The following is a 16,176-nucleotide window of genomic DNA, read 5'->3' as shown; positions in this document are numbered from 1 at the left end:
GTGTACGTGTTCCTTGGCAAAAAAAGAGATTTTGCCATTGCCACGCCCACAAAACGCCATTAAACGAAAATCTATAAAATGCCACAATTAAGCACTTAATTAAGTTATAAAAGTATAATTTGGTACAAAAACAAAATGGGCGTAATTCCGCCTTGTAAGAGGTTTATTGTACATATCTACTTAACCACTTAAGATACAATATCCGAATTCACTCAGATCAAATCCCTTAAGCATCTCTACCGACAAATATGTAAGTTTGTATAACGGAAAAATTATCTGAAAATCTGTATTTTGGTTTTGATCTGTTGGTATGGTAGCTATTCCTATAGTGATCCGATATCGTTTTCGACAAACAGCTTCTTGGTGAGAAAAGACGTGTACAAAGTTTCCTATCGATTTCCCGAAAACTGACAGACTAGTTCGCGTATTTACATATTTACAGACAGACAGACGGACATGGCTAGATCAGCTCAGCTCGTCACACTGATTATTTTCACTTTTCGTGGTTCTCGAAATTTCTTCTTGTTACAGCTTACGTGGAAATTTTTATAATTGCTGTTCGGGGTACAAGAATTGTATATTAATATTAAATTTAAGGCGTACAGTTTTTGGTACAGATCTCTTACTGTGTATAATTTCTTATAGATTGAAAGAATGGAAGAGCATTCACTGAGAGAATGTTTTAACTTTTCATCACACTCAACTCATTATTGACTTCTGCCGATTCCGTTTTACAAAGTTTCAGAAATTGAGCTTTCAGCGCTAAAATGGTGCTGTTTTTGGAATTTCTCAGGTTGCTGCCAGTTATATTATAATATGCCAAAAAACCTCCGGCCGTCTTAGAGAAACACACCATAGGTGGTTTTAAATTTTTCTCAAGTTAATATGCACACATCTGTCGTGACTTGTTTGAACTCTTTTAAGCAAATTTCTTTAACTCAGCCCCTATTGTTATAATGTGAAATATATATATATATATATGTACATGAAACTAAAGACTTAATATTTTAGATATATATGACTTATTATGTTTTGGCTAGTCATCATCAAAGTATATACAAAAGATAGGGGTAAATTTTGCGTTCAAAAAAATGTAAGTTGTTTATACAGAAAATGTAATTAAAAATGTATTTAAAAGCATTAGAATCTGAAACTTAACACGAGCATGCAAATTTCTTTTGTCCGTATATATTAATTATTATATCTGTCTGCGCACAAGCTGATGATTATTGCATAGGTGTCATAGACTAGCTTCTCAAATTTTGAAGACATTATTTTACTCGCATTAACAATTGTAGGTAGCGCTTGCTTATAAGGAAAGCTTACGTACTCCTCCATTTTTTACGATAGAAACTCTTTTTGTTTACTTGTGCAGCAAAACTTTTACTTCAATCGAAAGCGGTTCGATTAAACATCGGCATTGAATGCTTGCTGCCAGTGTCACTTCAATTATGGTGAAAAAAATCAAAATAAAAAAAGAATGTTATAGCGACCCTTTGAGCTTAAGCAAATTACCAATTCAGCTGATTAGTCAATTCCGCTTTTTTGAGTACTGCGAACACTTGTGGCGCCACAGCGGGTTAACGCTAATTACACGGAAAACGCGGCAGATCGAGGATAGCATGGTAGGAACGTTTCATATCAAAAATTTCTCCTTTTCTATGTAATGTTTAAACATGTAAACTTTCTTTTTCAAACTCAGGAGAGTGATATCCTTTAAAGGTCCTATCAAATCCTATCAATTAAAATTCGCAACATTCTAGAACAAAAATCTAATTAACTAAGCTTAACACTTTTTTTTACTATTTGGCTACTTTATCTCCTTATTCTGTCAACTGTTTTATTTTTCCCGTTTCCCAAACATTTTGAACACAAATTTGTCAGATGTGCAAAATATGCTTTCTTCGGTGATTATTGCTTATATAAATATATTAGCTTTTAAGCCAACACCAAAATAACATACTTCTTCAGTTTACTTTAGAAATTAACGATGATAGCAAGTCTTTGGTGAAAATTTCACATATTCACTGTCAGTAACATTTCTACCTTACGCTTTTCTCATATTTTGGCTGTGTTGAGCAAACGATTGATTGCGCAATATAGTTAACAGGTATACCTACATTACCGGTGCAATATATTAGTTATTGACATTCATATGTAAATACATTTCGATCTTCACATCACCGCCTTTAGACAGTAAATTAGTTTGTCACGCTCGCCGTTGGGCGTAACTTTCCTTTTCACTAGTTCCCAATTTCCACATAGATAATTGTGCTAATTGCCCGCAATTCAATAAGTGTGCTAAAGCGTGAAGTGTCAGCAATTCGGCGTAATGCTATGCACTTATGCATTTTTATCACTTTTATGTAATAGCACTTTTTACTCACACCCATATTGGGGGGGTTAATTGCTGCGCAGCAATGCGACTGCGACGAAAGACTTAAGCAACGAACTTTAGTAATAAAACGGTTATTGAAAACGATAATTGCTTGGCTCTAAGAGCTTTTGTTGTGTTCCAAGCATGAACGAAACTTTTCACGCTGGTTATTCAATTTCGATTAAGCCAATTGGCACTGGAAAAGTCTTTTAATGCTCATGAATTTGCTTTCTGTTATTTTATGTTCACTTGCATCAATATTTACTAATGCTCTCCACCAATTATATAACTACTCAAAAAAATACTCTTTTATATATTTTAAAGAAATTTTTAATGAAAGCCTTTCGATATTTCAATTTTTTTACATATGTATGTATGTATAAGATTGCTAAGTGCCTTTAGCTGGACATTTTACTACTCAAAACAAGGAGCATTGTAAATTGCTAATCTTTTTCAAAATTTTGATTTTGCTTGAAAGCATAGATGTAATATTTTCTTAATTAGTTTTCTTTTATCATTTTAAGGCATTTTTTATTCAAAAACTCGTAAAAAGCGTTAGCGATTGTTATTGCTCCTGGTGAAATGTGTACTAAAGTTTAACTATTGGAAATTTTTAGTTTGCTTACTCCACAATTGTTGAAATTCTGGATGTACCTAAGTTTCAAACGGAAGCGCCTAGCTACCCTTATATACAAGTATAATGGTATAACTGATAAAGTTGTAACAGTTTTTTGTTTAAGTATTACGCGGAAAACTATGTGCATATGTAAATATGTTATAGTTCATATTTATAATAAAATAAATATTAAAATGTAAAATTAATGAGCGTTTTGCAAGACCATAATATTTCATGTTGGGTTTTACAGCCCTAAATTTTGAAAAATTTTAATTTTTCATAAAGGAGGATAAAAAGAAATATACTTTGTACTTTCACATAAACGCTCAATAAGTAAGCCCGTTGTAAAAATTGTCTACTTTTAGGCGAAGTACAAAGCGTGGTTCAATGTTTATTTAAGAGCTTATTGGCTGTCTCGTCATGTAATAAAACATAGCAACCTTTTAGGCGCATCCAATGAATATAAAAGTTATGGATTTGAAAACTTGAAGATCTTTATAATCATCGCCCACGATGGCAACAATGTCGACTAAAAAAATAAATATTTATATTATTTAAGGCTGTATAAACTTATTCTGCCTGAATATTGCATTCTTATGACAGATTATTGTAGCTGTTCAAGACAATATACATGGATGCCAACCTCGCACTGACAAGACTGTAATATTGCAAAGATACATATATTAAGGAATATATTTCAAATATCTTTAAAAGCCGTACTTGCGCCATACCATCTGATCAAAATTGATGCGGATTGACAAAAACTACTAATTATTGTACTTGAATATGGATTTTCAAAGTAGCCTCTTGCGCCAACACAAACATGCCTTTCCTGAATCGAATTTTCCGAACATTTATTAGAATCCTCAGCTCGGCTCTTGAGCGCCATTTGCTAGACTGTCGAATAGTTTCGATGTCATATTTATAACACTACGTCTTGTTACAAATAATAATGCGATTCATGAATGAAAGTTCCTCAGTTCCTATATTTTCAATCTCTTATGTGACCTCTGCTCGACGTAGGTTATGCAAAAGCCGTCTTTGTCTCGCTTCATACCCAAAACATTAAACAAAATGCATTGAGACGATCCATAAAAAAAGTTGAGACCCTCTGGTAGCATTCTGAAGCCAACATAGCGATAAACACTTTTTTCTTATTTTTTTCTTACTTTTTTCGATGATGTAGTCATTAACAGGCTTTGACTTTCCTATTAGAGGGTGAAGTAATCTCGCTATTGTCTCAGTGTTTGATTTAGCTTATTCGTAAGATGAAGGCCAAATCTCGCAGTAGAGTTTTTGGCTTACAGTAGACAGACAACACTTAGCACTCTAACATAACACAATTTACGGTAGAGTGACTATCTGGACATTGCTTGACTCTGCGAGTATATACTCGCACTCTCTCATATAAAAAACTTAACGGTGTAAAATAAAAAATTTAACGGATCAAAATAAATTATCCCACTTAATATCTAAAGGAAATTATTCCAGCCAGTCAGGAGAAAAACACAACACACCGAATTACTTCCATACTCAATTTGTACTTTATTTACGATTAGTTAATTACAATTACTTTAATTATTAAATATTTAAATAGGCTTTAAACTATTTACAACAGCAGAATTACAATAATGAAGTGAATACAAAGTTAATAATAAATACTTATAAAGAAACCCTGACGCAGTGACTATTGTCTTAAGACCCACATTCCTTACTGATTACCATAAACGGGATTTGGGGGATATTTAGTTGGTAGCATGGCAATCGGACCTTGATTATTGAGTTCGTTCTCCCCTTCGTTTTCCGGCGTTGGTGCATAGGCACTGTAGGGATCACTGCGGCTCTCCCAACCATTTGAGCCACCATGTCCACCAGCGCCATAACCCTGAACTTGACCGTTGTGTATGTGCAGGTGAATTTCCTTCGAAGGGTGTTGCTCGTTCCCGTGTGAATACGTCACTGCTGGCGCTGAAGCACCCCAACCGCCTGTTGCATGTGGCGTCCAAGTCTGATAATTCCACTGAGGTGCAGAGTGTTCGTAACCACCGAAGCTTGATTTCAGTGTTATAAACTTGGCAAGTATGGCGGCGGCGTTCATCAACACAAGTAATTTTACCAGGAATAGCGTTTTCATGCCGAGCATTATGAGGAAGGCCACCATAGCGGTGAGTATGCCAAATTTGAAGATGAGCGGAATCAAGGCCATTTGTAGGCGACGAATTTTACCAAAAGTACGACTCTCTGAAAGTAAAAAAGGAATGATATTTAGTGTGCAAATTAGCAGAGATTTTTGGAAATTGTTCATTATTATATAAGGAGCAAAAATTTGTTTGTTGCTGGGAATTTAATATATTGTAGTAGTTAATAAGTATTATTAAATTCCGGGTTTTAGAGCCATTTGTCATATCTAAGTACAATAAAAATCAAAGACTACTACTACCTTTCAATACAAAAATTAATGCTATTACAGTTGAACTTTAATATGAAGGTTTATGAATATAATATGTTATGTTTATATTGAGAGGTAAAGACAAAACTTATAAATGCGAGTTTTTTAATTATAGTACTATAATATGGTTACATCACTTATGATATTCCTATGTGATTCCATTGAATTACATGACACTACTGACTTGACATTTTGTCACATGATGTTTCATCATATGACTTTACGTCACATGAGCATACATCATGTGATGCCATTTCATGTTACGCAAACTCAATAAGAAACTCTCCGTTTTTTTTTTAAATTATTTGTTTATGAATATGAAAGTGGTGATAATTTTACTTAAATGAGTTTAATAGCACCTTAGGGCAACTAGGTCATTCCTTATAATATCGAATGTTACAAAAAAACTGATTGATACAAAAAATAAAGTTTTCTCAGTAATGTAGAGATTAGAGTGTTGTTCTTTATCTTCAGAAAATATTAGTTTGCAGCTATGGAACTAAAATGTATATCAGATGGTGTCACTGAAAGCATATGTACATAAATAATATTACTTCACATCGACATCATATGTTCAAATATTTATATGATTTGCGAAAAATGGTTAAATCAGCTTAACTCGACTTAAGCCAAAGTGAGTATTTCGTAATCCCATAAATTGATTTCATAAATTGATTTATGATTTGACGCGATCTGAGGCATTCGACTCTTATTCACGTTAAGGGACAAAAGAGTCAAAATCGATCATATTAGTGTGTTGAATTGACAGCATTGACTTATTTCAAGAATTTCGCAAAAACATGTATTTACTGCATTTTTTTTGCATGCGTTTGACACGATATCAAATTTCTCATGCAATGGAAAGTCAATATTGCTGCGAAAAAGCAAAACAAAATCATTTGAGATGAATCAGAGCTGAACATAATCACTGAAGGCTTTCGCGTAGAGGCTCACGCCAATTGATTTTTATTTTGTTTACTTTTTCGTAATAATTGTTCCTCACTGCAGTTGATGCATTTCAAGCACTTGTGGTTAATACATTTTTTCTCAAATAATGTATTGCTTTAGCTTCAATTATTTTTTAATTATACGAAGAAGAGTGTTGAAAACTCAAAGCATTATTATTGACCCAGAGTGCCAGAGAAAACGAAAGCGATAATTAAGGATAAAATGCGTTATGTAAGTGTGTTTGAATAAGTAGCAGACACACACACTCATGTCATCACACAAAAGTATCACAATTAAATGTGTACTTCTTCAATATCAGCCTATGCCCTTTTGGTACAAACAATGTGTTTTGTTCACTCACAGCCGCACAAATAAGTGAAAAGAAAGTAACAAATTGAAAAGAGAAAAACCTAACTTCCCTTGTTGATAATTACTAACCAACAACAAAACTAACAACATAATAAAAAAATTCAATTCACTTGCACTTCAAATTGACAAAAGCTGGCATTCGAATGGGCAAGTAATTACTAATGTTCACCTTTGTATAGTCGCACATAATTGAAATACTTTTGTACTTAAATACTTAAGTAAACTCTTATGGCGGCTTGTGCTCAGTAGAAGAAAGGTGCTGCTTTCATTTGGCCAACTGCCCTTGGGTCATGAAATGACCAGTATTAATAAGAGTACAATTGAATTGTTATAACATGAATGATATATAATTCATGAATATCAAAGTCAAAAGTTCAAGAGTAAAAGTAATTTAAGATTTTCGTCTTGGAAAAACAGTTTTTATTCAATTGCGCTACTATATACATTTAATTTATTATATTTATTTTTCTTCTTTCCTTTGGCAATGCGTTGTCGATGTCAAAAATACAATAATACTGAAAACTTTTCATATAACACAATATCAAATGCTTCATTAATGAGTAGAAGTCACAACTATTTAAAGCAATAGTGAAAATAGAAATAAATATTTGAAGTTTATTCTTATTTAATGATGCTCAATATTTTCTAAAATTTTAATTTTCAGTAATAATTATCAATATCATGATCACCAATATGTTGAATTGTTGAATAAACTCTTTCAATGACTAATTACCATTATTTGTGTTTACGCAATTATTTGAAGAAAAATTAAAATCAATTAAAAACCATCGAAAGTAATAAAAGGTAATCGAATAATTTTCAAATTATTTTGGATTACGTATGATTACTTTGGTTAAAATAATACAGTTTATTTTATATTTAATGTCGGATTCTAAGTATTAATACTCAAATCAATCGGTATGTATTTGATTAGTATTCAAGCAGTCTAAAACAATAAAAAGTATTTTAATTGATAACTAAGTGCTTTTTTTGATAATTTTGAATATCGTATAACAAAAGGGCTAACGACAAGTACTAAGATCCTGAGAAGAAAACCGAATTTAATTGAACATTACATTTACGTCATTCAAGAAAACATTAGACTACTAATTTTAATAACATACTAACATTTATAATGGGTTAGGTTAAAATATCGATCTTAAAAGGGGTCAGCTTCAAACGCCGGTCCGTTTTTATACCTAAAACTCCTATAGTCATAAGGGTCATATATGGACAAAGCGCCTTGAGCTTTTCACAATTTTGATAGCTATAGCTTCCAAATTATTTCAACTAGATAATGAAGTATAGAGCCTGGATGTTTCCACCGCATACAACTACTTGTATGTTAATTTGTGCCCGACATAAATTATTTTATGTAGTATATAAGTCATACACAAACACACACACCTATTGATAAACAGACGAATTGTGCAACACCACATTTCTTCCATCAAACCACAAGCACTTGTGTCAAGAGATGTGTTAGAGGATAAGTAAGCACAGGCACACATTTGAACAAGCAAACATTCAAGTGCTGCAACAAATGCAAGTGAAATGTGGTGAGAAGAGTTGCCGCCAATTGTGGTTGCACTAACGGCCGCTAAAGTTTACGTAATAATGAATGACAAGCATTAACGCTTCTTTACACACTTCATTTGTTGCGTTAAGCCGCCTAAAGTACTTTGTATGTATGTGCAGTACAATCATGGAAACGCCTCATAGTGCTGAAAATGAAAAGCCTTAACCAAGACATTAGTGGTGCTCAGCCAAGATATTAAAGGAAGTAAACACTTAAAAAGACACGTGAAAAGCTGGCACAAAAATCAACAAAATTGTACAAAATCATCGCTAAGACAACAGTGACATATGCATGTCAAAATGAAAACTGAAAACCCAAACGCCAACACACGCCACGGGCGCATCAAGAAGTAGGGCAAAGTAAATTTACTTGTTAACACAGTGCATGTCAACTGGAGAGTTTTTTCCTTAAATCTTTTCGTCATGTGTTTTTTGTTTAACTTGATTGTTCAGTGATTTGTGCACTCACCTACTGCCGCCATCGCTGCATCGGAAACATCACGCACTTCACGCACCAGCGCCTTTTGTGCCCCGGCCGCTGCATCGGCATCGTCATCGCCGAAAAGGCTTTCACTCAAATCGTCTCTTATCCAGTTCCATACATTGCGCACCATACCCCAAACGCTGAACGATGCGGTGGCGTCTTCATTTTTCTCTGCCGCCGTCAACGCTGTTTCACTCTTCGATGGTTTGTTAGCACCCGACGCCTGTTCTGCCTCACCATCGTCGTCTTCATCCTCATCATCATCGTCGTCGTCATCAGCTTCAGCATCAGCTTCTGTATCCGCTGCAGCCGCACTATCGGCCTCAACGTCTGCTTCATCTTTCAATGCATCTCCATCATTTGCCTTCGACTCAATAATCGCAGCAGCAGGTGCTACAATAACAGCTGCTTCTTCTGTTGCATAGCTTAGCTCCACTTTGCTGGAATTTGTATTGTTCGCACTGGCGTCAAGAGCTTTTGTTGTTATCTTTGCTGCCTCAACTTGCCAGCTAAGCAGCGAAACTGTGGTCAACAGCAGCGCTAATGTGATGGTTCGCGTGAAATTCGTGCGTGACTGAAAGTGAGGGAAAAATGGCATGCCTTAAAAATATTTTCTTTAAAAGTGAAAAGTAAAATTTAAAAATATATATATTAAATGTTTATGAACCGAAATTAAGCTAGGTCAGTTATTTGAAACATTTCACCAACCGTTATTCTCCCTGCTATTCAAAAGACTTAAGCAACGAACTTGCTTTGCTTCGCTTTGGAAAACTGCTTCATCACGACACACAATTTGACATGGTCAGTATTTAATTCAATCTGCTATTTTTTAATTACATGCTGACAAGCTCGACAGCCTAGTGAGGGAATAACTAACTTATTTTTCGTTTTATGCTTTTGAGTACGCGTCCGGCTGTGTCATGTAATCTTTATTTCTTGCGGACATGCCCAGCTATTAATTATGTCATCTGCAGTTAGTGCGATAATTTGCTGAGATAAATCGTTTTGCGTAAATTACACATTACATGTCCATGTACTCTTATATAATGGCATAGAAATAAAAAGATAATGTGGTAGCAGAAATTGGGTTACCAGCTTCATAAAACACAATGTAATTTGGTGGGATAAAATGGTCAACACCGTTTAATTTCATTTATAGACACGCTGTAACTTCACAGTTTTTTATTCGAATGTAGCATCTGCATTCGGTTTAAATCGGAATCTAAATTTGATACAACAACCATTGTCGAGCAATAACTTTAAAGCAAAATAATCAATCTTATTCCGTTAGTGGTCAAGTTTTTAAATAAATTCTTACACTGAATTAATTTATTTTCAATTTTGGAAAAATTTCGCAGTGGGTGAAATTTAGAGAAGTAATATTCGTAATATTTGAGTATATTAAATCATTGCCCCATTATTTTTTCCTTTGTGCAAAATATAAACTTTTCGGTTAAAAACCGATTTTTTACTATTTTCAATACGATTATAATATAAAAAACTTAAACTAACCAATAATCAGCTAACGAATATCAAAATCTGATGTAAAAGGTATGGATGCAGTAATTTTCCAATGAAAAAATAACAAATTTCTATAAATATTCAAAGTCATCCAACAATATTCTAAAAAAATATATCATTCTACAAGGAAGTATATTTTTCACCCACATATTATTCTTATACTCTAAAAGAGTTTGCTACGAAGTTTGTAACACCCAGAAGGAAACTTCGGAGATCTCATAAAGTATATGCATAAAAAATTATTATGTGATGAGCTCAGTCGATTGAGCCATGTCCATCTCTCTGTCTGTCCATCTGTGTATACACACACTAGTCTCTCAGTTTTTGCGATATCTAAACAAAGATCCATTTATATCATTTTTTGCTTTAAAAATGCATCTGTGAAAAGTACAATAGCTTCGGTTCAGCCGACATTAACGTTATTTATTGATTTTACTCACAAATGCCTAGTTTAAAACATAATAATAAAGCATTTAATATAAAGAAGTTGAGAATAACTAAAAGCAAAGTCGAAAAGCTGAAGCCCAAAAGAAAATATTTCAACAAAATAAACTTTTAGTAGTAACACCATATTATTACATCGAAACAACGAAAATGAAATGCTCAAAGAAAGGGAATATTTTTGCTTCACATAAAGCTAAGGTAACTAAGTGCTGCATTGCAAGCCAATTAAATGTCTATTGACTTTGTTCTTTACATTTCGCCAAGTGAAAGCTCACCAAAAATAAAAAGCGATAATTGCGATAATTGCGCTAAAATGGAGCACATATTTTTGAGTAGAAGAGTCAAAAATTTGCGAAAGTGCAACATTCAGTTCGCCAAAAGTGTTGGCAGGCTTTAGTAAACGCAATTAGGCGGCCGATTAGCACTGTTAACAAGCAGAAAATGCGTCAGAGCAAATACACAAGTTGTAAGCACAACAACAAAGAAAGTTTATCTAAAGATCCCATAACACAAAACGTAAAAGTTTAAACTTTGTGAATTCGAAGAAAAGGCGTAGTCCACAGACATTACGAAATCAGCAAAAATAAATAAAAAATGAAGAAGAAAATATCAACACATTTAAATAAAATGAACCATTTCTTTAGACAAGTATGAACACGTAGTTCCGCAAAAATGCCAAATGAAATTGAAAGCAGGCGATCGAAGCTGAAACTCAGATGATTTTGCTTTTGCGGGGAGAGTGCAAATATTTGGTTTTATAGTTATAGCTTTGTACTTACGAGATATCGTAAGTGTGTGTATTTGTTTTGAAGAAAGTGAAACAGCGCGAAACAGCAACAAAGTAGCAAATGCTGCGCCGCGAAGACAAACCAAAGAGCGCGCAAATTTACGTAAGTATGCAAATCGGTTTGAAATTCGCACTAAATTTAGTCACTTTCCTAAAAAGTAGAAAAATATAACATTTCACAAATGACGGCGATGTTGCATTCAATAAGTTTTGTAACTGAAATCTCAACATTTTTTTATCCTTTTTTTTTATTTTTTGAAGATATTTTTATCAACTCTGCAAAACTCTCTTTAAAAAGTAAGTGTGTCAGTAGAAGCAGCTCACTTCCGTCTGAGTAGAAAAGTGTTCTCAAACATTTAATTTGCATAATTGCTGCCGTATTTAGCTCCACGCTTGCCTCAATTACTCTTATTTTGACAGTAGGCAGTAAATATACAAAATATTTATGAGTTGGTGTACATACCATTCATTTAACTTTTTCTAGTCACACGCTTTACTTACTTCTAAGTGTGTAATTTAAAAAAACACAAAATTTGTGTCAACCGTTCTCATCAATGAAGTCAAATATGGGTATTTGTGCATATAAATATCCACATTTATATATATACGCATACATATGCACATATATATGTACCTTAGCATAACTATTTATGTATGGAGTACCCAACGGTACATGCTTTGCTGGAAATTGTCTCGATTCTTTGCATAAATTCGCACCGCTTTCTACTCGCTTTGTATTCGGCGTGCGAATTTATGTCAGCGCCAATTAATTTTGACCACCTATAGGCACGTCTCATTTCACCTGTCTACTCTGCGATTGTGCTGATTTAGGTTGCCAGCAATTAGCAATTGGCCAAGTTTTTATTTTAGAACAAATGCTTAAGTAAATTACAGAGTTGGAGCACGACATAAATAGCAGGAGAATTTCAAATATTGAAATGTTGTACAACAACTTTAAAATATATATATGAAAATTCAATGGTTCTTTGTTATTAATTTGTGTTATTGCAAGAGTAATGAAATTTCAAATAATAACAACCAAATGTGTATAAGACCGAGATAATAATACAAATTTGCAAGCCTATATTGCCTTTTTGTAAAGGTAACTACAAAATAAATACTTTTTTCGCCACATACATGTAAGATATATATTGAAAAGACATAACTCACACTTAGCACATGCCAACGAATTTCAAAATAATGTGGTCATTATCACACAAAAATTTAAAATATGAAATTTTGATATTTTGATATTATAGTTATTTATATACCTGAAAATATTACCATGTCATAAAAATTATTCAGTAAAAGCTAGCTTGTGTAATAAATTACAGGATAACATATTAACAAGCAAGTTTGTTTCTTAAGTCTTAAATTAGTTCCTTAAGCGTTTACCATCTAACTGGCACAAGAACACTCACTAAAATATCAAACAGTGTGTAAGAGATGAAAGATAAAATAGTAAGACTTCTTAATTTAAATTTCGGGAATTTTTATATTATGAACAAAGTCTAACTATTTTTATAATAATAATTAAAATAACATATTTAAAATTAAGAATTTTTCCCAAGATCCAACAAAAAAGTTACAAAATGTCTTAAAATAAACGAGTTTTTTTAAATTTTCTTGTTCACTGTTATTAAGAAGTATTTGCCTTCTCTCTTTCTCCTTGTATCTTTTATCTCTCTTCGAACATTATAATGGCACGTGCCATGCACACAACGGCTTCGCCTAATAATTCTTGCATCTAAATCAAAAGTGAATGTAAATATTGTTGCTATTTACCCAGTTACCCGTTTCCACATACACGTATTAGAATAACAAAATCATTTATTATTGCCCATAATAATTCAAATCTTTTATTTTCTTCCTGAATGGCATTTTCGCACATCATTCAGATATTGAAAGAATTTCGCGCATTTTTAACTGTGTTTAGAAATTTTGAAAGGTTCGGACTTTGTGACCCAAAGATGAAATTGAATTAAAAAAAGAAAAATTATTATGCTCAGAAGCATTCTTCTTTGTCTTAAAGCCATAAAATGCGCTCAAAAAGGCGCTGTTGTCTTCTTTCACATTCATTGCTAACAGCTAGATTAGCTTAAATGGTGCTAAAGAAGGTCGTTAGTGGTTTTGTAAATAAACGGTGTTCTAAGCAAATAATTTGAAAAGAGAATGAAATATTTTACTTTCAAATTCTTTTTCATTACAATTTATTAAATAGTAATACAATAAATAAATAAAAAGTATTTACTAAAGCTAAACACTTAAATAAATACAAAAATAAATCGTGTCACTAATATTATCCAGCGCAAAGCTGGTAATTAAGCTGTCAACAAATGTTTGCGTGTGAACACGAATCAAACGATGGCAAACGAAAACTAAAAAAGGCTTTAAATTAATAACAAAATTGTAAAAGAGTTTAAATACAACAAAAAGGTACAGACATGCAAAAGAAAGCGGCAGTTAACAGTAAATTGTGATGATGAGCATGGTAAAATGGCAAAAATGCTTTTCATACACATATGAGACTGTGACATGCTACAAGGTGGGTACAAACGCAGTACAAAAGAGCAGGGAGAAAATGAGCGCGAAAATAATGAATATGCAAAATTTTAAAATAGCAATATTGGGAGCTGTCAGCTAAAAAGCAATCCACTGTAAATATAAATGTAAATGTGTTTTTGTTTAAAAGAAAAGGTAAATAGTTTTTTTTTTTTAATTCTAATTATGAATACTGAACAGGCCCATAATAAAGATGTGTGTATTTGAAAGCTTATTGTTAAAAATTTAATTAAATTTTTTAAAATATAAATACAGATCTTACACATCTTAAACATTATTTTGAACATTGTTACATAGATAAAGTTGATCAATTATGTCAAAATTCACACTTTTTTCATAAATAAATCAAATCTGAATACCACAGAGGCATTTCTGATGGTACTTATAGTCGAAAAACAACTTCAACGATTTTAGTTTTCAGCAGCAAAATACGCAGCTCCTTAGAGTTAACGACAAAATCGAAGTTTTGTGAATCTAGTTCAATAATCGCTGCTTTGAACCGTCTCCGATGTGTAAAGTTACCATCGCAGAGCTCTCAAATGCAATTTCAAGAAATTTGACACACATGGCAATCGCAACTGAAAGCCATTGGGAATCGCCAATGTCTCGGAAAATTGACTTATCATCAGTCACGTCTGTAAAAGTAATTTAAAGAATAATTCTTTTGATCATAATGATATCCTCAGGATTTGTACGAATGACCGTTGGTTTATGAAAATAAGGATATGCGGGCCAACTTTAAAGCCTATTTTGGATCAAAAACTTAAGTAGTTCTACAATAAATGGTAACGATATTTTAATGAAGGAAATGACTCCAAAAATATGTACCAAAAATTAATTCTTCTTCACTTCCAAATGAACTTTTCAGCCTGCTGTTGTTAAAGAAATCTGATAAATAAGGTTAAAGGTTCATTTTAACCCATAAATTTTATATTAATCTTTGGTTGGCTCACATTTTAAAAAGACCTTGAAAACTTAATCAATAAATCTTCCAATTTCATAAGTATATTCAAATCTCTCATATTTTATATTATTTGTAGAAAGAATTTAATATTCTATAACTTCAGGCTGTTTAGTTTATTTTAAGTTTTTTGACAAATATTGAAAAAATTGGTAAAATCAACCAGAGAATGATATTTCTCATACATCATACAGTCTACTGAAACTCTACAAATACTTTATTCCAACTTAACATTCGCTCACAAACGACTACAAAATGTCCTTTTTATCCTATAAAATGTTTACGACTCACATTTCTACACTTTTGTACACAGAAAGTCGACATATGTGCATTTAACTGCAAAACAGCGGTTACTGCTTTGTTTACTTTTACCACATCAACAATGCTGCAAGTCAACAATAAACTTTAAATGAGGTTAATGTGCCACAAACGTGCATTTTGCATGCCAATCAAAAGAGAAGGCCGCTTTATTTAAACTTTTTTCAACTTTTTAAAAACATTTCTTGAAAAGAAAATTTTCTTTAACTCACCATTTTCTAAAATCCTTGCAAATATCGCACACCTAACAGTTATCTTTGTATAATGTTACGATTTTTTTATACAAAAATTTCCAAATTTAATTCTTAGTTCTGCACACACTCAGCACTTATTCGATTATTTGTTCCAAATTAATTGTTTCTGTTTTGTTCCTCGTAAATTTCGTATTCACGCAACGTCTGTTCGACTTTCTCGCACGCTTCACAAGTTCACGTCAGCCAGACGGCAAGCGCACGTTAATCTTTAACGCAAGTAAATTCTTCCTCGATCGAAATCACGGAAACTAAAATGTTGGCCGCTCGCCACCAACGAAACCAAACCTGCATATGACTACCACAAAGCGAAGCTGCACGTTCCGTTTCGGTCAAGCCGCTCTCGAAGACTGGTTCGCTCATCTGCAGCAAGTCACCAAGACAAGTCGGCTGCCGCAGCGACGCACAGCAGCTAACTGTTGACGACGCCACAGACACACGAAGCACCAACTCCATCTCTCCAAAAGTCATGCTAATATGGATTTGAACATTTCTTTACAAATTTCTTTTG

The 16,176-nt window shown here is 33.1% G+C and overlaps 1 protein-coding gene across 1 annotated transcript; it reads right to left on the bottom strand.

Moving 5' to 3' along the window:
- Window positions 1-4,672: 4,672 nt before the first annotated feature.
- Window positions 4,673-15,828, bottom strand: LOC120778663. The gene is made up of 3 exons (XM_040110588.1): window positions 15,627-15,828; window positions 8,807-9,395; window positions 4,673-5,234 (listed from the first exon to the last, which is right to left on the bottom strand). The coding sequence occupies exons 1-3, from the start codon at window positions 15,627-15,629 to the stop codon at window positions 4,705-4,707; spliced, it is 1,122 nt and encodes a 373-aa protein (XP_039966522.1). The 5' UTR covers window positions 15,630-15,828; the 3' UTR covers window positions 4,673-4,704.
- Window positions 15,829-16,176: the final 348 nt, after the last annotated feature.

The sequence above is a fragment of the Bactrocera tryoni genome, chromosome 5 (assembly GCF_016617805.1).
Source record: "Bactrocera tryoni isolate S06 chromosome 5, CSIRO_BtryS06_freeze2, whole genome shotgun sequence".
In the NCBI taxonomy this organism is placed as follows: Eukaryota; Metazoa; Arthropoda; class Insecta; order Diptera; family Tephritidae; genus Bactrocera; species Bactrocera tryoni.
This window is presented reverse-complemented; position numbering and strand designations above follow the sequence as displayed.

What these genes read in the sequence shown, in the direction of transcription:
- LOC120778663 (XM_040110588.1), bottom strand. An exon ending in TGCAGCGATGGCGGCAGTAG is followed by an intron (nt 5,235 to 8,806) that starts GTGAGTGCACAA and finishes TTTTACTTTCAG; the next exon opens with AGAGTCGTACTTTTGGTAAA.